Here is a 21,958-nt window from a genome sequence, read left to right as displayed (position 1 = left end):
GGTGACTGCCAGTTTAAAATCTATAAGTACTACCAATTCTTGTGACAGATCCTCTGGTTGGAAACTAGTCATAAGGACTCCCATATAACCTCTGAGGTCCTAACTCTGTTAAGGTGACTGGGAATCAATATATGAGATGTCTTAGAAGGTTTAATGCCACAGTGATGTGAGAAGGTTCTCTTCAGTCAGAGGAGCCCCTGGTCCTTATCAGCCCTACCCTGCAGGGTGCTCCTGTCTGTAGAACCTTTGTTAACTGGAGTGTCCAAAACAACTGTGCCCATTTTCCTCTTCAGCAACTCCCTGCCAGCTCGGAGCACTGCTGGCCTGGCCCACTCAGGGAGGGTCTGCAGCCTAACTGCAGGAATGGACACGATGCTGTTTGTTCAGTCATGAAGATGTTGCACGTGGAAGTCAGCAACTTACGCATGTGCATGCACAGGGCTCCATGATTCATTGTGTGAAATCCTTGTGGTGTGGGCTTTTGCTTTTTCCTTACCAACCTGGCTGATGCTTGTTGCAGTTGTGGGTTTCACCAAGCCATGAACTACTGGAGTTCCTCTCTCCAATCCTGAGGGCATTCAGCCCTCCTTACTAGTTGGGGATGTGAACTGAAAACGGGGTTCTATTGAGAGTAACTTCACAGGCTTATCTGATCATAAGTTCCTAAATGGCAGGTCACGGTGGGTAGTCACACCCCAGGCATATTAAGACTTTAGTAAAAGGTTTATCTTTGCCGTGAGGAAGCCCTGTGCATTGTTTCTGTGCATCTAGGTTAATACATCTTTGAAATAATCATCCTCAAGAGAGCACATAATCCTGTTAAAAATCCTATACCAGGGGTGTCAAACTCGTTTTTACTGGGGGCCACATCAACCTGGCAGTTGCCTTCAAAGGGCTGAATGTAATTTTAGGCCTGTATAAATGTAACTACTCCTTAACTAGGGGCAAGGAGCTCGGAGCTGTCACTGGGTAGAAACAAGGTGCCCCATGGGATAAAACAAGGTGGAAGGCTAGATTCAGCCCACAGGCCTTGTGTTTGCCACCTGTGCTATAATCCATTCCCAATCTTGCTTTCTCCCACCTTCATGTAATCTTGCTTACATTCCCTCTTTAGTTTCAAATACATAAAAAAAGTTGCAAAATCGTCATTCTCCGGAACATCTGAGATCCTGCTCCCTTGCATATGCCTTTCGTTTGGCTCAAATAAACTCGTAAAAATTCTCTACAAGTGTGGATGTTTCTTAGGCTGACAAGGAGCTTGTACCAAACACAGCATGGGTCAGAATGAGGAGGAAGGACAAACGTGACTAAAGAGAGGATTGATGGCCATGCGGTCCAGCTGGCCTAGAAATAGACGGTATCAACACCCAAAAGTAACGGGCCACAGGGGCGTGGCCTGTAGGGTCGGTCCGCCCACACCGGCTGCCGCGGCCCGCCTCTTCCTGGTTACGGAGAACTCCTGGAACCACTTCCTGACCCGCCCCCTTCCATCCGGCCCCTCGAACGGAAGTGGTGCGCTCAGCTACTGACTCCTGCCGGGTCCCTGGGTCTTGGGCTCACTGCTCCACTGCTGCGCAGCTCGGATCCTCTCATGCATGGATTGCACGTGTGAGGAGAGGTCCGCGGAGGACAGGAGCGACGAGGAGGACTCCGACTCCCCGGAAGTACCGGCCCGTACCCGGGACACCCCTGAAGACATCGTTTTGGAAGCACCAGCCAGTGGGCTGGCATTCCACCCGTCCCGTGACCTCCTGGCGGCGGGGGACGTGGACGGGGACGTGTTTGTGTAGGTGCACGGTAGGACCGGGGACGTGGTGATCGTGGTGGGTGAGGGGGCTGCCGGGTCAAGAAACTCCCCAGGGATGCAGCTGGGAGGCGAGAGGAGAGTGCAGGGAGACAAATTTAGCAAGACTCATCTAGTCTGATTCGTTTGTTAACATTCAACTTTAAACAAGTTACCACACAAATCTCTTGAAAGAACACAAAACGACGAAGTGACTGTAATGTGAGGGCGCATAGAGACAGTAAGTACCTGGACAAGAAGGCTTTTGGGGCACCCTTTCTCACCATATTATTACACGGGTCAGAAACGAGCTCAGCGGGACCTTCTGCTTCTTGCTTACTTGCGCAGCTCGGATCCTCTCGTGCTTAATTGATCTTTTGAAAACACAAGCTCAACCACCTCACTTCCCTGATTAAACCTTTGAATAGTTTACCTTTGCTTTTAGGATTAAGTCTAAAATCCTTGACCCTCTGGCCCTTGCTTGCTTTCTCCTCTAGTTTCTGTGCTTATTCATCTTTACCATTATACCTTGAAGCCTCAGCTCCTTTGCACGCTCTTCTTTCTGCCTAGAAAACTCCTCTCCTCTCACTTGTACCTCCCGTCCCTGAGTTCTCAGCATCTCTTCACTCTCCCACATAACCCCAGACTAAATTAGATTACCAATTAGATGCTGCTTTGGCACCAGATGTCTTTTCCTTGATAAACGTCATAATGGTTTATAATCATACATCGGTTTGTAATTATTTGAATGCTTGTCTTATTCACTAAAAAAATGTGACTTTATTAAGCAGCCCTTTCATACTAGGCACTGGGATGGAGCCCAGTTCTGCCCACCTGGAACTCGGTGGCAATTAAGTACTTATTCATTTGGCCCTTTTAAGGATGAGGCAGGCAGTGGGGATACTCTCTGGACAGGTGCTTTCTGTTGCTGAGTTTACAGGCTGGTACCTCTGTGCCACGAGCATTTTGAGCCTGGCTTCTTTTCAGTGTGTGGTCACAGTGTGCCACAATTAACAGTGGCTTTCTCTAGCTCCCTAAGACCTGGAGCGCAAGAACCCTGTCTTAATGATCTTTTATGTTTCCAGCTTCTAGGGCCGTCCTGTCGTTCAATTTTTTAAAATATTTATTTCCAGTGAGAGGGGGAGGGAGGAATAGAGGGAGAGAAACATCAGTGTGTGGTTGTCTCTCATGTACCCCCCACCAGGGACCTGGCCCCACAACCCAAGCGTGTGCCCTGTCTGGGAATCGAACTGGTGACCCTTTGGTTCACAGGCCAACACTCAGTTCACTTAGCCACACTAGCCAGAGCATGTTTTTTTATTTTTTTTTATTTTTTTATTTTAAGAGAAGGAGAGAAATAGCAACTAGTTGGTACCCTTTTGCACATTCCCATTTGGGACCCTGGCCTGCAACATAGGCATGTGCCCTTAGTGGGAATCAAAGCAGCGAGCTTTTGGTTCAAAGGCTGTTGCTTAATCCACTGAGCCACACCAGCCAGGGCACCCAAGGATATTTTTATCGATTTTTAGAAGTTGGGGGCGGGGGGAGAGAGGCATTGATGTTAGAAGGCAACATCGATTGATTACCTGCCACACCCACCCCAACTGGGGATCAAACCCACAACCTAGGCTTGAACCTGAAACCTTTTATTGTACAGAACGACAATCCAACCAAGCCACCAGCCAGGGTGTCATTAATTTAACAAATATTTCTGGGCATTTACAATGGTCCTGACCTAATATTTCTTCAGGCTGGGGCTTGTAAGGATGATGAAGAGGGGTGGGGTGACATCACAAAGACGTCCCAAACAAATGTACTTTGAATTACCGTTTATCAAATGAGAAAAAGACCTAACATTTGGAGTTCACTGAACATGGAAAAATGAGATGGTAAGCTCTTTATGCTTAGAGCTGTACCAGCAGGAACTCCTAGGTAGATGGTACGTCCCAGGCAGGGTCTGGGGTCATTCATTCTCCTCCACCTCTCCCAAGGTTTTCCTATTCCTGCCAAGAGGGAGAAACTAAGGAGCTCTGGTCCTCAGGTCACCACCTCAAGTCTTGCCGTGCTGTGGTCTTCTCTGAAGATGGGCAGAGTGAGTATTAGGGAAGGCAGTGTGCTGATGGGAAGGGAGCAGTGAGCAGCACCACGACCTGGCCACCTTTTCCCCCAGAACTTGTTACTGTATCCAAGGATAAAGCCATCCATGTTCTAGATGTGGAGCAGGGCCGACTGGAAAGACGTATTTCCAAGGCGCATGGGTAAGGGGAACCAGCTGTGCACTGAGGTGAGGGGTAAGGACTCTAGCTCCCTGCTGGGACAAACATGCTCCAATAACGCCTGCACCTGTGCCTCTAGTGCCCCAATCAACAGCCTGCTGCTGGTGGATGAGAATGTCCTAGCCACTGGGGATGACACAGGTGGCATCCGGCTGTGGGACCAGCGGAAGGAGGGCCCCGTAATGGATATGCGGCAGCATGAGGAGTACATTGCTGACATGGCTCTGGACCCAGCCAAGAAGCTGTTGCTGACAGCCAGGTACAGCCCAAAGCTGCCTGCCCTCCCTTCCCTGTGTTAAACGTCTCCCTCAAGGGGAGCCTCTGGCCAAGCCTACTGCTCTGCTTTCTCTCCAGTGGGGATGGCTGCCTTGGTGTCTTCAATATCAAGCGACGCCGGTTTGAGTTGCTTTCAGAACCTCAGTCTGGAGACCTGACCTCTGTCACAATCATGAAAGTACTGCTGGGTATGGTGGCCTGTGGGTGTGCTAGGGACTTGGTCTGACATGGTCCACAAACATGGTTTGTCCTTTTTTCTCTGTAGTGTGGGAGGAAGGTGGCCTGTGGCTCCAGTGAAGGTACCATCTACCTCTTCAACTGGAATGGCTTTGGGGCCACAAGTGACCGCTTTGCCCTGAGAGCCGAGTCCATCGACTGCATGGTTGCGGTCACCGACAGTCTGCTGTGCACTGGGTCCACTGATGGAGTTATCAGGTGAGAGGGGCCAGGCCCTCAGGTCACAGGAAGGGTAGGCCTAACCAGCCAATACCCAACACTCTTTTCCCTCCACCCAGGGCTGTGAACATCTTGCCGAACCGCGTGGTGGGCACTGTGGGCCAGCACACCGGGGAGCCCGTGGAGAAGCTGGCCCTCTCCCACTGCGGCCGCTTCTTGGCCAGCAGTGGCCATGACCAGTGCCTCAAGTTTTGGGACATGGCCCAGTCTCGGGCTGTGGTAGTGAATGACTACCGTCGGCGTAAAAAAAAGGGAGGGCCGCTTCGCGCGCTGAGCAGCAAGGCTTGGAGCACTGATGACTTCTTTGCAGGACTGAGGGAAGAGGAAAAGGAGGAAGAGGAGAGTGAGGACGACAGTGACTGAGGGAATGAGCTGAATCTCAAAGACAGGTCCTCACTGGGCAAGAGTCTTGCTCCCTGGGCTGAATCCCCAGAGGCTGTGCGGATATCATACCCTCTTGTGCGGCAGACGGAGAAGGGCAGACGGGCTCGGGACTGTGGGGAAGCAGGGCTGCTCACACCACCAGTGTAAGCCAAGTCCACAGCTGGGGCAAGACGGCACGGACACAGGTGTACACCAACCAGGGGTTTAATATAAATACAACCAGCATAGAAAAACCAACCAACAATACACGTACACCAAAACCAAAATGCCAACTGGTGGGGACAAATGGCAGATTTATGACCCTTTGGCTCAGCCCTCCCCGAAATAAAAACCAACAAAGACAAATCAACAAAATGAGCAAAGATTCACGCTAAGCTGTGGGAGGAGACAGAGAGGCTGTGTGTGTCACACAGAAAGGCCAAGGAAAACCCTGGGCTGGGAATGGGAGGGAGGGCAAGGTCCCTCACCACAGCTTAGCCAAACCTGAGCTGTCCCTAGGTGCACTGGGGCTGTGCCCCAGCTGGGAGGCTGTCAGGCTCAGGGCAGGGCCCAGGCTCCTCCCCTTTTTTGGGGATCAGATGGTGGCTACCCAGGCCTGCTGGGTTGGAGACTGACACAGGCTCTGCCTACTTGTTCAGGCTGCCTGTGGAGACAATGGGGTTACTACTTAACCATGGTACCTGCCTCAGCTCCAGCAGGCCACGGGAGGCTGTCCCCAGACTCACTCAGTGTCTCCAGGAGCCGTGCAGACACAGCATCCTTGGCTACCTCATGCCCATCCTGCCCATCCATGGTCAGTACCACCCAGATGAGGCCGCTGAAGGGCACTGGATGCCCAGGGATCACCACCTGGTACCAGAAGTGGTGCCAGCCAGCAGGGCCTGTGCCCAAGCACTTGGTGAGGAACACTGGGCTGCCCAACTTCATCCGCTGGCACAGCAGCTGCAGGGCAGCTCGAGCCCCTTGGGACTCTAGCTTGTCCCTAGCCAGCACCAATTGGCTACCCTCTGGCTGTAGACCCCTTGAGGAGGGCCCCACAACCTGCTGCTGGCGGAGTCGCTGCTTCAGGTCTGGCTTGAGCCACTCCACAGCCACCTGCTCTCCACAGAGGCGTGACTGCCCTGCAGGAAAAAGGCAAAGGCAAGACAGTTCTTAGCCCTGGGCTAAGCCCCAGCCTGTTTTAATCTCCAGCCTCCCATTTCCAGGTGGTGTGACCTCTGGCATATTCAGTGACTTAAGGCTTCATTGTATTTGTAAAGAGGGTGTAATAATTGCTGCCTTCTAAATTTTCTTGGAGGTGTACCGGTAAATGCTAGTTTTACCCACTGCATAATCATAAAATAGCTCATCTTTACTGTGAAAACTTGCCCCGAATGTGCTAAGTACCCCCTTAATTCTCACAGGATACAAGTCTCAGTTGCACTGCCTTGGGCAAGTAAATTCCAGTAAAACAATCCTTCCCTACAGAGGGAGGTCATTGTGTGAGTCTGTGTGTGTTTTAAATTGGACTGTTGAGGGTTAAGCCAGGATATAAATTCGAAGCAAGTTAAGTTTAGGTCAGCGGTAGTGCCACTGGGAATTTAAAAATCTGAGTTCAAATAAATAGTGTAAGGTTACAAATTCAGGTATTCTTGACCCTAAGATATTTCGGCTGCTCGCCGTGAGCGGTAAAGTACTTGGCAGAACACTTGCCCCAACCAGCGGCCCCTAGCAGCCTCCACTCCTACCTTCCATCAGAGCCTTTTTGGCCATGGCCGCGGCACGGTGCGAGCTGAACTTGAGCAGTGCCATTTGTGTGGGCTCCGACCCGGGGCTGGGCAGCAGCAGCGCCTCCTGAAGGCCAGGGCCCAGCGGCTGCAGCGCGAGCAGCAGCGCGCGGCGGGTCAGAGCCGGTGGCAGCCCGTCTACACACAGCTCACACTTCTCGGTGCTGAGGCACACGAGCAGCGGGCAGGAGGGCCGCAGCGGGTGGTTGTGCAGCGCGGCGATGGCGGCCTGGGCCCCGCGCCGCGAGCTGTAGCGGGCATAGGCGAAGCCGCGGTTCAGGCCGCTAAAAGTCATCATCAGGCGGAACTCGTAGAGACGGCCCACGCGCTGGAACAGTGGGATCAGCTGGTGCTCGTACACGTCCTGGGGCAGCCTACCGATAAACACTTCCGACCCGGGCGGCGGCGGGCTGCCTACCCAGCCTGGGGGAAGGGAATGGAAGGCACCATCATCCGCCAGGAAGTCCCGGGGTGGGGGCCCCCGGACCCGGCACGGGAGGGACCGTGTGAGTACATGTCTGTGAAATGGGTGCAACATCTGTACCCCCGGGTTTTGGGCATACGTGGGTGATTAGGGTAAACCGGGACTGGCACACAGTAGGTGCACCTTCAGACTCGCTCCATTCCTTGAGGGGGCTGCTAGGTGGAAAGCCACAGGCAAGGCGTTTCCACCTTTGCTGGGGGAGGGGGTAAGGTGAAGTTAAGAGGTTCCGATTGTGGAAAATCGGGGTAAGCGCCTCCCCCAAAGGAGCCGGTCAGGACCACTGAGGCTGGTGTAGCCCAGTAGGCGTAGGACTGTGACTAGTGTACCTGGGGGTGGCCCGCCATACTTCCTCTGCCCGTTCACTTGCACCAGGCAGATGCCCGTCTCCCTGACCCACGCCTCCAGCGCCGCCTTGTTCTCCGGATTCACCCTCTCACACCACAGCTGAAGGGGAAGGGGCAAGTTGCAATGGCGGAACACCGTGCGCGCCCCCACCCCACTCCCCGCGCAGGTGGGACTTGTCCACTGTCGTTGCCACTCACCTCGCACTCCCGCTTGGACTGCATGGCTCTCTTGTGGGCCCGTCGGTGCTCCCTTTTAAAACCTCCTCCCTGGCTGCCTCTGGAAGCTTCCCTACCCCTCCACCCCCCGAAGCTCTCATTGGCTCTGAGCAGGGCCCCGCCTCCCAAGAGGGGGTGGGGGTATCTGCCGCACGTGTGCCGGGACCCTCAGGTGAAAGTTAGAAACGCTGGCGGTTGAGTTTGCAGGCCGCCCCAGCTCCAAAGACACAGCTGGCAAACCGGCACGGAGGGGTGCTGGAGGCAAGGACGCAGGGGGGCACCCTTCACCCTGGGCGAGAGCCTGCTGTAAGTCGTTCTCCCCATTTTCCACCGCGAAAGTGGTCCGGCTCTGACAGGAAAGGCAGGACTATGCAATAGCGACACAGGCAGGCTCCAGTGGTTGAGATACTTTATTGCACCTTTGGCAACTGGTTTGGGGGAGCAGTTTCTTCACCTGGTGTAAGGCCCTGCAGAGGAGGCTGTCCCTGTACCCCAGACTGGACTGAGCCCCCAGGGCCTCCTATGGAAAAATGGCACAGTTCCTGGCCTTTTTAGCCTGTGATTACTAATAAAATAATAATAAAAATAAAAAGTCTCTGTTCAGACTACCCTTCAGGTATTCCTGCTGGAACAGAAGCGTGCAGATCTGTGAGTATGTATGTAGAGTTTTGTCTGAGCCCCAGTAGTCTCTGTCCCACTTTCCTCAGTTGATTCAGCAGATGCAAAGGGGCTGGCTTGTTCTCCTTTTGATTTCCTTCACAAGGTCTTCTCTTCGGACGTCCACCTGCCCAGGATAGGGGAAGAGAGTGGTATGTATGAGCATCTTCCACTCCACTGCTCCTGAGAGCCCACTCCCTCCTCAGACATCAGGCTTGGCTCAGTTGGGAGCAGGGACCCAATCCAGGGAGCAGGGACCCAATCCAGCGTTCAGGGTGAACAGTGCTACTTGGGGGAGCCAGAGACGCAGGGTGCCTGTGGGGATGGAGTCTTTATCCTACTGTGGCCCTAATTACAGGTTAAAAGCCCTTAAGTCCTTTGCAAGTGGGTACTAACAAGAATGCCAGGCTTTTGCTCAGGTCTTGAAAGGGCACTGACCTGCTGAAAGGGAGTCCATTCCCTGTCCCGCAGCCTTCTTGCCGCCAACTTACCTCTTCTCTGCTGGCCACCGAACGGAGCTTGATGACCCCGTCCTTGAGCTCCTGCTCACCTATGATGGCCACCAGTGGGATGCCTGCCTCCTCACAGTACTGTAGCTGGTTCAGTAACTTTGGGTTTTTCTTGTAAAGCAGCTCAGCCTGCAGGGGACCCAGGCAGAAGATGAAGGCTGACTTCTGCCGTCCTCACGGATAACCTCCTGGGGGCCCAAGCTGTCACTGTGCTCTTCGGTCCACCCCAAGAAATCACAGACCAGCAGGGTCACTGTGGCCAAGCTTTTACTTAGTCTGGGCCCAGCATGCCCGCTGGCTGCCACCCCAGGGCTTGCCTCCTATACCTTGATCCCGGCGTCCCATAGCTCCGAGACGAGCTTCAGTCTCTCCTCCAGCAGCTTCTTCTGAGCAGATGCCACAAGCACCTGTGTCTCTGTGGTCCGCACCTTCTCCTCCGAAGCCTGAGGAAAGTGCAGATAAGAGTCAGAGCTGGGCCACCCTTTATAACACCTTCAAGGAGCAAAGAAAGCAGGCCCTTGTCAGGCATAACTCAGCCAGCTCCATCAGGTAGCAACTGAGCATCAGGTAGTTCTTCAATGATATGAGAAATAAACTGACTGGCTTATACATGTGACTTGCCAGAATAAATTACCTAGGGCAAAGGCAAAGATAGCTTATTTGTAGTACCTTCTAGCTTATCTCCGTTTACCATAAGGGCCCCTAAGAGTAGTTACTCCGAAGAGATACTGAGCCCACCATGCAATCCCATCACCCCTGGAGTTCTGGTTCCCACTTACTATCTGCCCAGCCAGGAGGGTAGAGCCCATAGGGTACAACCCAGGGTGTGGATAGGGAGGAAGGGAGGAGGCTGCTGCTGCCCCTTGTCTTTTTCTGGAAGACTATTTTCATAGTTCTTAAAATACAAGATGCCTATTGGAACAGGGACTCAGCCGGGAGACATGGGAGGTATCCACCCAAGGAAAAAGGATGTGGCAGTGGGAAGGTCACTGCCAGAACATTCTCCAGGAAATGAAATACAACCAGTTAATTAAGAGCAGCAGTAACAGAGGAGCGCCTGGGACCATGAGGGGCCTCCCTGGGGTGACTCTAGGTGCTGGGGAGTCAGGACAGCCACCTGAGGGACCTCAGGGCCTCATACACATGCTTCCCACTCCCTAGCCACGCTGAGACTGTCACAGCATGGCTAGCAGCAAGACTTTGAAGTTGGACTGCCTGGATTCAAATTCTGACTCTGCCACTTAAAAGATTCATGACTTTAGGTAAAATATTTTATCTCTAATCTTCAGTTCCTTCATCTGAAAAATGTAAATAGTAAAAGTAGCTACTCTCAGGGGGCTGGTGTAGGAATATTATTAGATAATGCATGAAAAACACTAAGCGCAGTGCCTGGCAGAGAGGAGCAAACTATCAAGTATTCTGTATCACGAGGAAGATCTGAGTTGTTAGATACCCCAGCCCAGATTCTTGACAGCTTCGAGGGAAGCGGGCCCGAGAAAGACACTTTGTGAGAAAAGAATGGTCAGAACCACAGACCCGGCCTACAGTGGAGCAGGAGTCCATGAAGCAGTGCCCACCTTTTCTCTCTTTCTCTGCAAAGATGCTCCTTGCCCAAAGTGGCCCCACCTGCCCCCTTGGAGACCAAAGAAGATAGCTCAGGGGCCACCACCTACCCAGGCTGTCTTCTACTCACCTCCAGCCTCTGCTCCACGATGGAGAAGATCCGCTCCACTCCAATGCTGAGCCCCACGCATGGCACCTTGCGCCCTTTGGGGTCGAACATGCCCACCAGCCCATCATAGCGCCCTCCAGCGGCCACACTGCCCACACCCAGGGGCTCCTCCCCGGCCTGGGTTGGGGTCTGTAGCAGCACTGCCTCATAAATCACCCCGGTGTAGTAGTCCAGCCCTCGAGCAAGGCTAAGGTCAAAGGAGATCTGTGGGGACAACAACATGGTCAGTACCAGATGAGGGTCAAGGACCCGAAGCCCCCAAGCTCAGCCGGGGTGCCCATCCCCAGCCTTACCTTGTCAGCGATGCCAAACAGGGTCAAGTACTCGAACAGCAGCTTCAGGTCTCCCAGGCCCTCTAAGGCCTGCTTGTTTTGGGACAGTTTAGGGTCCTGGAGCAGCTGTTCCACCAGGGACACTCCACCTGGGGAGACAGATTTGTGAACCAGACTGACTGACTGGAAAAAAAAGGTAGGGGATCTATCTCTGCGGGGACTGCGCATGTACGTGTGCTTGCTCTCCCCCTCCCCTCGCCCCCTTCTCTCTCTCCCTTCCTCACACATATACACACAGACAGGAGCTGCAGCTTTAGGGCAGTGGGATGGCTGCCGGGAAGGCAGGGTCTGTTCCTCACCATGCTGCTGGACATAGTCCCCAATGCGGTCAGCCACCTCCGGTGCGAGTCCCTTCTCTCCCACCATCTCACTCTTTACGTCTTCCCAGGGCACCTGGGCACAGATAGCAGTCAGGGACCCTCGGGCACCTGACTACAGAACTAGTTCCCACCACAGAACTAGTATGGGCCCTCCTCACAGGGCAATCTTGGAGCAGAAGCTGCCCTTCAACCTACGTCCTGAGGCTAATTTTCCCCTGGTGGGCACAGAGGCAGGCCCCCCATCCCTCTTTATCTTGTTTTCCATTTCTCAAGGTGGGGAGGGACCTGAGAATAAAAGAGTCAGGTGTCTGGTCATCACCTTGTCCAGCTTGTCCACCGAGGAGCAGATGGTGCGGAACTTGCTATCGGGAACCCCGCAGATTGCAAACATCCCATCTAGGATGCGCCGATCGTTCACCTGCAAGCACCCAGGGCATAGTGAGGAGAGAATCTCTTTACATGACCCCCAGTAGCCTTGGTCACTTAGGCTACTGGGCCCTCTGCACAGAGAGCTTTTCCTGTCAGAGGCCAGGCACAGCTTTGCCCTCCCAGCCTTGTTGAGTTCTGACCTTGACCAAGAAGTCACCTATCTGAAGTGAATTCAGGATCTCACACATGATCTTCAGGCACTCTGCATCAGGGATCATGGGGTCAAATTGCCCAGCAATGTCAAAATCCTGTAGGGAGAGGGGTAGTTAGGGGTCCTCGGGGGTTTAACTTAGGAGGGGATTCCCAGGGGCTCTGCTCTCTGAGGGCCAGTTTGCTCTCATGCATAGACCTTCATTCTCTGATCACCAGCCCAGGGAAACTCAGCATTACTGGGTCTCTTACTGTCCTGGTTTCCTTCCCATCTATTGGGTTATTCATCATCTCACTCATCTACTTTTCCTCATTTCCTCCTACCACTGTGGGGCAACTTTACAGCCTTAGTCCCCAGCAGGCTGGATGATCTGGTACCTCAGATCCAACTTCCTCGTCTTTTGCTGTGATCCTGTCACTGTGGTAATAGTATGAAGAGCACTGGCCCAAGAGTTCTAATGCTGATTTTGCCTTTCATATACCTATGATCTCTTCATCCTGCTTAGTCTCTAGTTTACTCACATATAAAATGGGGAGAATAATTCCTGTCCTCCCCTCCCCACAGGACCCTTGTGAAATCTACATGAAAATACCAAAGAAACCTGAAGGTCAGCATTATCTGGGGCATCCAGTGTGCTCAGGGCACCAGAAGTACTCAGCAGACTCTCCTGGTTCAAGGGGTGGCCAAGTTACCCACATACTCACACACTGGTAGAATTCCCGGTATCGACCTCGGGTCATGGCTGGGTTATCCCGCCGATATACTTTGGCTATGTGGTAACGTTTAATGTTGGTGAGTTTATTCATTGCCAAATATCGAGCAAAAGGAACCTGATGACAAAGAGTTAAGGAGAAAGCCCCTTTTATCACAGCTTGGAAGCTGATTATCATCACCAGCAGAAACTGGAGTCCAGCCCCTCCCTGTGCAGGTAAAACCACCACTCATAAGATTAATAGCACTTCTGAACATCAGAAAGAATTAACTTTGTTAACACAAGGGGCAGCTGAAGTCTCAAAAACGAATTAAGGCTCCTTTCACATTGGTAGTGTCTCTACCCTGGGCTGTGCTGAGCAGAGCAGGGGGCTGGCACATCGGCCAGGGAGCAGAAAGGGGCCCCACGTGGGATCTATGAGCAGATGACTTCCTGGCATAGCCTGGGGCTGAAGGAAACGTGCTGTTGGTCAATGAAGAACTTGGCCTGCTGGACGGGGTAGGGGAGAGGTACTCGGGAGCCAGGGGACTGTTGGTACAGTTGGAACTGGGCCCTGACGTAAAGCTGAGTTCTCACTCAGATTTCGGAAGACTTCTAGGGATGTGCTCTGTTTCGCTCCAGTGCCGCTCCTGGTTTAGAGAATAATTCCCCATCCAAAGTGACAAGAGCCCAGGTTTAGAAAGATACAGTGAGGTCATAGCGAAGGGACAGCAGCTCCCCACCCTGGTCCTTCAGGTCATAGATAAGCTTAGAGTCTTCCCCGTACTTGCCAGTCAGTGTTTCCTGAAGAAAACAAAGAAATGTGGTCACAATGATAAATACAACAATCTAAAAGGAAGTTTTGAAAACAAAACCCAAAGCTCTAATGTGACTAGTTTCAATTTGCCTATATTTTCTCTGCTCTCTATTCCAATGCTTATGCATTTAATTTGATTATTTTAAAAAGGAAACACCAATTTTATTTTCTGCTTATCACTATTTCCATTTTATGACAGAGCTTAAGTATTTTTATTTATCCTCACCTGAGGACATTTTTTTCATTGCTTTTTATTAGAGAGGAAGGGAGAGAGAGAAAACACAGATGGGAGAGAGAGAAAACACAGATGGGAGAGAGAAACACTGGTTGCTTCCCACATGCACCCAGGATCATATGCTCCTGGGAATGCACGCGCCCAGACTGGGGATAGAACCTGCAACCTAGGAACGTGTCCTGACTGGGAATCAAACCTTCAACCTTTCGGTTACAGGATGTTGCACCCACTGAGCCAAATGGGCCAGGGTAAAAGTATTATTATTATTATTTTTTTATTTTTTAAAGATTCTATTTATTTTTAGAGAGGGGATGTGGGGGAGAAAAAGAGGGAGAGAAACATCTGTGCGAAACACCAATTGCTTGCCTCTCGTATACACTCCAATCAGAGACCCAACCCGCAACTCAGGCATGTGGCCTGACTGGGAATTGAACCAGTGAACTTTTGTTTTGTGTAATGACGCCCAACCAACTGAACCACACTGGTCAGGGCAGAAGTATTATTTTTAAAAGCTGTATAATATTTCAGTGAGAAGCAGCTCTGGATTTCCTCCCTTCCTAGGGCTACACTGTTAGATGTTTAGGTTGTTCCAATTTTTTAATATGTTCATTTCAGTAAATATAGTTGGGTATGTATATTTTTATTTTGACTATTTTTTTCTGACAGTAAACTCCTAGGAGTGGGCTATTAGACCAATAAACATAAATGTTTTTATGACACCTGAGACTTGAACAATGTCAAAAGCAGTCCTTGCCCTGTGATGTGTTCAGCAAGTTAGTTAAGTTATCTCACCTACTAGTTGGCAAAGTTTAAAATGCCTGAGAAGTCCCAGTGTGTAGAAGCAGAGACACTCACACACTGGTTGAGACACTCATAACTGGTGTTATGGGATGAAATGTGTCCTCCACAAAATTCATGTCTTAAAGCCCTATCCCCTAGTAACCTCCGAATGTGACTGCTTTTGGAGATAGGGTTGTTAAAGAGCCGGCAGGGTGGGCCCTAATCTGATACAACGCGTGTCCTTATAAAAATAGGAAACGTGGACACAGACAGGGAAGGTGATGTGAAGACGCAGGGAAAGGACACCATCTACAAGCCATGGAAAAGCCTGGAACAGACCCTTCCCTTATGGCCCTTTGAAGAACCAGCACTGCTGACACCTTACCTCATACTTCCAGCCTCCCAACAACAAGTTTCTGGGGTTTTTTGTTGTTGTTGTTGTTTGGTGGGTTTTTAGGCCATACAGTCTATGGTACTTTGTTATGGCAACCCTAGAAAGGCTGTACCCTATAAATGAGTACAACCTTTTGGTCCAGCAATTCCATTTCTAAGAACTTAGCCTGTGAATAAATGCCAACCACTGATGTACATTCCAAACACTGACTACACATCAGTGAGCGAGACCAAGGCAGTCCACTCCTCATGGATCTTCTATGCTAGTGAGAAGAGACATTAATGCAAGAAAATATCAACAGAAATTTCAGACAGTGATAGCTTCTCTAAAGGAAATCAAACAGTGATAGAGAAGGGCTATTTTCAACAGGGTAGTTGGAGAGAATTATTTGAGGAACGGCATTATAGCTGGGATCTGAAGATAAAAATCTGCAATCTGTAATTTAATCTGAAACCAAAATCATGCACAGCACTAGGGGATAAGGGAGCTCAGGTGAAAAAGGAAAGAGTAAAAATGAAGGCCCAGAGACAGAAACACACTTACTGTGTTCCAGGAACAGAGAGACGACCAGGGGAGCATAGTGAGCAGGGGAGAAAATGGCACGAGACGAGGTGGGAAAGGTAGGCAGTGGCCAGATCAAGTAGGGCCTTGTAGGGCTGGGTAAAGTGTTTGGATTTTATTATAAATGCAATGGGAATCACTGGGATTTAAGCAAGGAGTGATGCAATCTTTTTTTTTTTTTTTTTTAATTTTAGATAGAGTGGGAGGGAGGGAGAAAAAGAGGAAAAGAAACATCAATGTGTGGTTGCCTCTCACATGCCCTCCACTGGGGACCTGACCTGGCCCACAACCCAGGCATGTGTCCTGACTGGCAATCGAACTGGCGACCCTTTGGTTGGTAGGTTGGCACTCAATCCACTGAGTCACACCAGCCAGGGCCCAATCTGTTTTTTTTTTTTTTTTAATTAACTGGAAACAATCGCAGGGTCCCTAAATAGAACACTGGTTGCATATTTATACTTCATATGTATGGTTTACATGTATCTAGAAAACATTTCAACATAAGTGCCATGGAATTCAATATAGATGGAAGCTGAAACAACTTCTACTCCTTTCAGAGAAGGGCTCTCTTTTGAAAGCTGTTGGCCAAAACCAAGGTAAACAAAAAGCAGGGCCTCTCCTTCTGTCAGTCCCATCCCCTCTCTCATTGGAAAAAATATTGGTTTTTGTCCGCAACAGGAGAGACCTTTGTCTCCCTCTTCTTGCTCACATGTCCACTCTCCCACCACGCAGTGTCTCACCCACCCCTCACCTTTAGTTCAAACACAGGCGTATCAATGACTTCTGCACCATGGCGCTTGAAGCAGCTGATGATTGTATCAAACACCTTCTCCCGAACTGCCATCTGCCGGGGACTGTAGTCTCTTGTGCCCTTGGAGTCAAAGTCAGCAAAAGAAACACGGATGGGATTTAAAAACAAAGAATAATAACGTCTATAAATATAAAAGCATGACCTCAGCAATGACGAATGCAAATCTTTTTCCAAACTCTGATTTTCCTACAGGCCACGGAGTTGTGAAACCGGTGTAATTCCCTATTAATCACCACACCCATCTGCTATCACCTGTCTACGTCCCATCCAGTCCCTTTTAAGCTTGGTTCTATTTTCCAGGATTCTTAGAACTCTACTCTCTGAGTTGTTTTCCTAAAAACTCTTTTTTCTGGGGTAACACATTTCCCTGTCTCATAGGAAACACCCAACCAATAACGGGCATGTAGCCAACTCAAACTGGCTTAACTGGTTGAACTCCAAATTTTACAAGTAACATTTTTTCCCAACAGAATTTATTTCTTTAAAAAGTAACATTCTTTCCCAACAGCGCTGGCCTTCTGCTGTTTCGGTCCCCTCACAAGATCTCCCTGAAGTCACACTAGCTCCTCAGCACCACACGTTCTGCCAAAAAAATCCTAATGAATACTATTCCCTAATTTGTTTCTAATAGCCCTATGGAATGGGCTGGGCAGATGCCTTTTGTAGATGAATTAGGAGATGTTGAGAAGTGAAATTGTTACTTAAGGCCACTCAGCAGGTTCGTGGCAGTCAGGACCAGAACCCTGTTCTTCCAGGTAATAACTTCTAGTTTGGTCTCTAGAATCTTTGATCTCAGGACCTGTGTACACTCTTACTATTTATTAAGGACCCCAAAGTGGACTATACCTACCGATATTTATTGTTTTAGAAATTAAAACAGCAAACACTTAAAAATATTCATTAATTCCTCTAACAGTAAATCCATTACATGTTAACATAATATTTTTAGGGAGATGTAACTATTTTTCAGAACAACAACAACAACAAAAAATTGGTGAGAAGAGTGGCATTGATTTACATTTTTGCAGATCTTTAATGCCCGGCTTAAAAGAAGATAGCTTAAAAGAAGATAGCTGGATTTTCATATGGGCTTTTTAATTTATTTTTTTAATTTGATTCTGTTGCAAAATACTGTTTTGGTTAACTATATAAGGAAAATCTAGTCTTACATAGAAATGTACCATAATTGTGAAAAAGAGGAATATTTTACTAAACTTTTCAGCAAACTATAGATATTCTTCTCAAAGTATACTCCAATCCAACAAGTGGTAGTTTCTTAAAGATTGGTTACAATGTGGAATCGAAACTACACCAATGAACTTTTCATACTGTCACATTAAAATCCATTACTTACATAAGGTGCCCAGGTTTCATACAGAAAGTAGAACAGTGGGTACCAGGAGCTGAAGGGAGGATGGAGTGGGGAGTTACTGATTAATGGGGTAGAGAATTTAGTTTTGGTATGATGAAAGACTTCTGGGATAAACAGTGGCGATGACTGTACAACAATGCGAATGTACTTAATGCTGTTGAACTGTATACCTAAATATGGTTAAAACAGCAAATTTTATGTTATGTATATTTTACCACAATTTTAAAAATACCTATTACTCTATCTTGTACTTTGGATATTTATCCATGTATGATTTTATGACATCATACACTGGTTATTGGAAAATATCAGTGTATTGATAAGTTATACAGATCTTCCAGATGTTGGTACACCCACTTCATTACACAATATTAGAAAACCAGATTTGTTAATATCACCATAGATCTTTTCAGGAAAGTCATTAAGTATTGGGAAGCTGTCAAGCTGAAGGTGGAAGACAGAAGTTTTCTAAAATTCCATCTTACACTTGATCAGTTGAATTTTATCACTGACGACAAATATTGTGAAATGTTTTCCTTAAAGTGACAAGGCTAACTTCATTTATTTTTGTGAAAATATCTGCCAAATACCCGTAATCTTTAAAATAACAGTTAATCTTTCAGTTTTTCCTTCAAATAAGAAAGACGTCCTCTGAAGAAAGCAGCTAGTTGAGTGCACAACCCGTCTGAGGGCACATGTGCTTTTCCCGTTCTGGAATGCAGCCACAGTGCTCCGTGGGGACTTCCCACTTCATCACAGCGAGTATTAAAAAAGTGTACTCAAGGGTCGTGACTCAATAAAATTAATAATTTTTACGGTTTTATCAAGGACATTTAGGGAAATGGATGTTCTTTTTCACTGTGAGCGCATTTAAGGAACGCGACGGCTGTCAGCACAGTTGAGTGCCGTTCTGCTGCTCTGTGCTGAGCCACTGCCAGCAGCTCCGCTCACCGATGCTCCTGCACCTTCACCGCAAATGAAGTAAAGAAGGACAACTAACATTCTGAAAATAATTTTGACCATGAAGGGACCTTGAAAGAGTACTGTCCTCATGATACTGAGTTTTCTGTTATTTATATGAATCACATGTTGAGAAATGTGTTTCAGAGAGACATGTGTTAAGATCTCCTCCTATAGAAGGACATTTGACTTTGGGTGGTAAACACACAATGATGTATTATTATATACAGATGTATTAAATGCAGATAATATGTTATAGAAACCTATACAATTTTATTAATCAATGTCACCCCAACACACTTTAAAAATTTCCTAAAAATGTGTTTCAACAAACTAAACTGAATATTAACTGTCCAGTATAATCTTATTTTCTTTTCACATTATATTATGGAAAATTTTAAACTAAATTACAGAAAACAGCCCTGGTTGGTGTGGCGCAGTGGACTGAGCACCAGCCTGAGAACCAAAGAGTTGCTGGTTTGGTTTCCGGTTGGGGCACATGCCTGGGTTGTGGGCCAGGTCTGGTCCCCAGAGAGGGGTGCGCGAGAGGCAACCACACATTGATGTTTCTCTCCCTCTCTTTCTCCTTCCCTTCCCCACTGTCTAAAATAAATAAATAAACTCTTTAAAAAAACAAAAAAGTACAATAGACCACCACGTATCTATTACCAGATTCGACTATCATCAACATCTGTTATTCTTATTTTATCTAAGCCCCAACATTTTTTTCCTGGAGTATTGTAAAGTAAATCCCAGACATCAACTCTTATCATTTCATCCATTAACATTTCAGTATGATTTTAAAAAAATATATTTTATTTATTTTTAGACAGAGAAGGGAAGGAGAAAGAGAGGGAGAGAAACATCAATGCGTGGTTGCCTTGCACATGTACCCCCTGGGGACCTGGCCTGCAACCCAGGCATGTGCCCTGACTGGGAATCAAACCTGCAGCCTTTTGGTTTGCAGGCCTGCAATCAATCCACTGAGCTACAGCAGCCAGGGCTCAGTATGATTCTTTAACATATAAAGATTAAACAAGCAAACGAACAAACAAATCCAACACTACAATACCTTTATTAAAATCAAAGCCAAAACCAAAAAGCCAAAACAACAACAAACAAACCTAACACCAACCCTTCATTGTTCCCTAATGCCCAATACATGTTTAATTTTCTCTGCTTGCCTCAGTATCTTTTTATTGTTGGCTTATTTGAATCTAAATGAAGTCCATGTGTTGTATTTGGTTGATATGGGTCATGTCTATTTAATCTACAACAGTTTCCTTTTTAAAAGCAAGTCATTAATTTTTGAGGAAATTGAGTACTCTGTCCTAAGGAATTGTTCACATTCTAGATTTGGTTAACAATACACTCAAACTGTCATTTAACGTGTTTGTCCACCTCCAATATTTTCGGTAAACTGATAGGTCTGAAAACCTGATTAGATTCAGAACCAATTTTTCTTGGCAAGAATACTTCAAAGGTGGTGCTGTGTACTTCTTATTGCATCACATAAGGAGGATGTCTAGTTGTCCTACTTTTAGAGATGTCAAAATTAATCACTGGGTTTAGGTGAGGCCACTCTGACCTATCATAAATTCCCCATTTATATTGTCACTTTGGGATTTTACACTGTCTCCTTGACCTTTGAAATGAGGAATTCCTCAATGAACTTAGGAGCCCAAAGAATTAACCTGAAAAAAAAAAGAATAGAAAAGGGGACACCTCGACATAAGGAAGGTAGATCATCAGTCCTCTCCTTTGGAGTTCGACTTCACATGCACATTCACTGAATAGCTATTTAGTTCCAGGTCCCTGGACTCAGCCTCTCATCATACATAAACCATGTGAATAACTAAAAGTCAGCAATAACTGTGATAGAGATAGATGTAAAGTGCGAGAGAACCCAGAGGAAGGGATAAATAGTTCTGTTTATAGAAGTTACAGAAGGTGGCATCTGGACCGAAATCCTGGAGGCTGAGCTAGGAATCTCCAACCCCACTCCACTGTCCTCTATTTGGGTCTAGTCATACAGGTCTTTTTCTAGTTCTTGGAAACTACCAAGGTTCTTTCCTGCTTCAGAGTTTCCGTATCTACCTGGATCTATTTTCCTCACACTCATCCTCTGGATATCTCCCACTCATCGATTAGGTCAGTTTGTATATCACTTCAGTGAGGTTTTTTCAGACTCCCCAGTTCTCCCTATTTTTCTCAGAGCATCCTTATTATTTCTTTACATCACTTACTACAATTTGTAATTACACATCCATGTGTGAGATTATTTGTATGAAGTCTGTTTCCTTCAGTAGAATGGTAAACTCCATGAGGACAGGCTACATTGTTTATCACGCCACACTCACTGGTTTGTACAGTGCTAGGCACATAGTAAATACTGAACAAGTATTTACGGAATGAAAAGAGTAGTGACAGCAGGTGGACTCCCATAAGCACCCAATGGCTTCGTTTCTGCCATTACTTTGCCATCCCAGAATGACTCCGGTGGAGTCTAATCTAGTTTGGTGCCCACAGCAACTGCTATTTCATCTCAGCATTTAGATAATTAATCTTAAGTGTCACCTGGTTCGGGAAGCGGGTTCCCTAAAGGAATATTTACCTTGGGAGTTTTGAGCACAAACTTCTGTCTCCCTTCATCAGGGCCCAGCTGTGCCTTCAGTTGCAGTAGTTTTGCCACCTCCTCCTCGATCTGTGGAGAGAAAGCGGACGCTGGGCCGTCACATCTGCTGCTCCCCTCCCCCCACCGCCATTCATTCAGTATCCTTCCGTCAGGATGCGGAATAGATCTCTCTCCCCAAGCCTAGATTTGCTTCTTGCGGGTACTACCCCGGCCTGCCTCACCACCTAGCTCGTCCTTCTGCCAACCAGCCAAATCCCTTCTCCCTCACATTCCTGTCCTTTGTGCAGACCACCCCAGCTCTCCGGCCTCCCCGGCCTTGCTTTGGCCCTTCCCTTCCGCCTGAGCCGCACCTGCTCGGCGCTGGCCTTCTTCTGTTTCAGTCCCCGTACAAGCTCTCCCTGAAGTCGCACTAGCTCCTCCAGCGCTGCACGCTCTGCCATACTGGCTGCTAACTGCAGAGGACTGATGTCACGCTCGGTGGTGGTGGCCACAGCTTCAGCTCGGATGACTTCCGGCTACTGAGTCGCTGGCCCGCACACCTAGAGAGCCTCCTCCGAGCCCAACCACCACTTCCTGCTCCTGCCGGA

General features: G+C 48.4%; 3 protein-coding genes across 3 annotated transcripts; 1 reads left to right on the top strand and 2 right to left on the bottom strand.

Moving 5' to 3' along the window:
• The first annotated feature begins 1,497 nt into the window (after positions 1-1,497).
• Positions 1,498-5,524, top strand: WDR55 (WD repeat domain 55). The gene is made up of 7 exons (XM_045820416.1): positions 1,498-1,786; positions 3,775-3,875; positions 3,954-4,041; positions 4,139-4,318; positions 4,414-4,513; positions 4,601-4,770; positions 4,851-5,524. The coding sequence occupies exons 1-7, from the start codon at positions 1,596-1,598 to the stop codon at positions 5,152-5,154; spliced, it is 1,134 nt and encodes a 377-aa protein (XP_045676372.1). The 5' UTR covers positions 1,498-1,595; the 3' UTR covers positions 5,155-5,524.
• A 138-nt stretch (positions 5,525-5,662) lies between these two features.
• DND1 (DND microRNA-mediated repression inhibitor 1) lies at positions 5,663-8,241 on the bottom strand. Its single transcript, XM_045820425.1, has 4 exons — positions 7,968-8,241; positions 7,752-7,869; positions 6,903-7,364; positions 5,663-6,296 (listed from the first exon to the last, which is right to left on the bottom strand). The coding sequence occupies exons 1-4, from the start codon at positions 7,989-7,991 to the stop codon at positions 5,839-5,841; spliced, it is 1,062 nt and encodes a 353-aa protein (XP_045676381.1). The 5' UTR covers positions 7,992-8,241; the 3' UTR covers positions 5,663-5,838.
• A 136-nt stretch (positions 8,242-8,377) lies between these two features.
• On the bottom strand, positions 8,378-21,903 carry HARS1 (histidyl-tRNA synthetase 1). Its single transcript, XM_045820409.1, has 13 exons — positions 21,722-21,903; positions 21,351-21,440; positions 16,345-16,464; positions 13,515-13,610; positions 12,820-12,945; positions 12,105-12,212; positions 11,855-11,953; positions 11,515-11,608; positions 11,177-11,304; positions 10,845-11,087; positions 9,478-9,594; positions 9,134-9,280; positions 8,378-8,769 (listed from the first exon to the last, which is right to left on the bottom strand). Exons 1-13 carry the CDS (start codon positions 21,809-21,811, stop codon positions 8,698-8,700), a joined length of 1,530 nt encoding a protein of 509 aa, XP_045676365.1. The 5' UTR covers positions 21,812-21,903; the 3' UTR covers positions 8,378-8,697.
• Positions 21,904-21,958: the final 55 nt, after the last annotated feature.

This window comes from Phyllostomus hastatus, unplaced genomic scaffold (assembly GCF_019186645.2).
Source record: "Phyllostomus hastatus isolate PE091 unplaced genomic scaffold, TTU_PhHast_1.1 phas_contig_150, whole genome shotgun sequence".
Classification (NCBI taxonomy): domain Eukaryota; kingdom Metazoa; phylum Chordata; class Mammalia; order Chiroptera; family Phyllostomidae; genus Phyllostomus; species Phyllostomus hastatus.
The sequence above is the reverse complement of the archived record's forward strand: the minus strand, read 5'-3'. Positions and strand labels throughout refer to the sequence as shown.

Coding starts and splice junctions, on each gene's coding strand:
- WDR55 (XM_045820416.1), top strand. CDS start 1,596: ATGGATTGCACGTGTGAGGAGAGGTCCGCGGAGGACAGGAGCGACGAG. Junction 1,787..3,774: donor GTGGACGGGGACGTGTTTGT/GTAGGTGCACGG, acceptor ACCTCTCCCAAG/GTTTTCCTATTCCTGCCAAG. Junction 4,042..4,138: donor CGTATTTCCAAGGCGCATGG/GTAAGGGGAACC, acceptor CTGTGCCTCTAG/TGCCCCAATCAACAGCCTGC.
- DND1 (XM_045820425.1), bottom strand. CDS start 7,991: ATGCAGTCCAAGCGGGAGTGCGAG. Junction 7,870..7,967: donor AGTCCAAGCGGGAGTGCGAG/GTGAGTGGCAAC, acceptor CTTCCCCTTCAG/CTGTGGTGTGAGAGGGTGAA. Junction 7,365..7,751: donor GTATGGCGGGCCACCCCCAG/GTACACTAGTCA, acceptor CCCTTCCCCCAG/GCTGGGTAGGCAGCCCGCCG.
- HARS1 (XM_045820409.1), bottom strand. CDS start 21,811: ATGGCAGAGCGTGCAGCGCTGGAGGAGCTAGTGCGACTTCAGGGAGAG. Junction 12,213..12,819: donor ACCGGGAATTCTACCAGTGT/GTGAGTATGTGG, acceptor CTCTCCCTACAG/GATTTTGACATTGCTGGGCA. Junction 11,954..12,104: donor TAGGTGACTTCTTGGTCAAG/GTCAGAACTCAA, acceptor GGGTGCTTGCAG/GTGAACGATCGGCGCATCCT.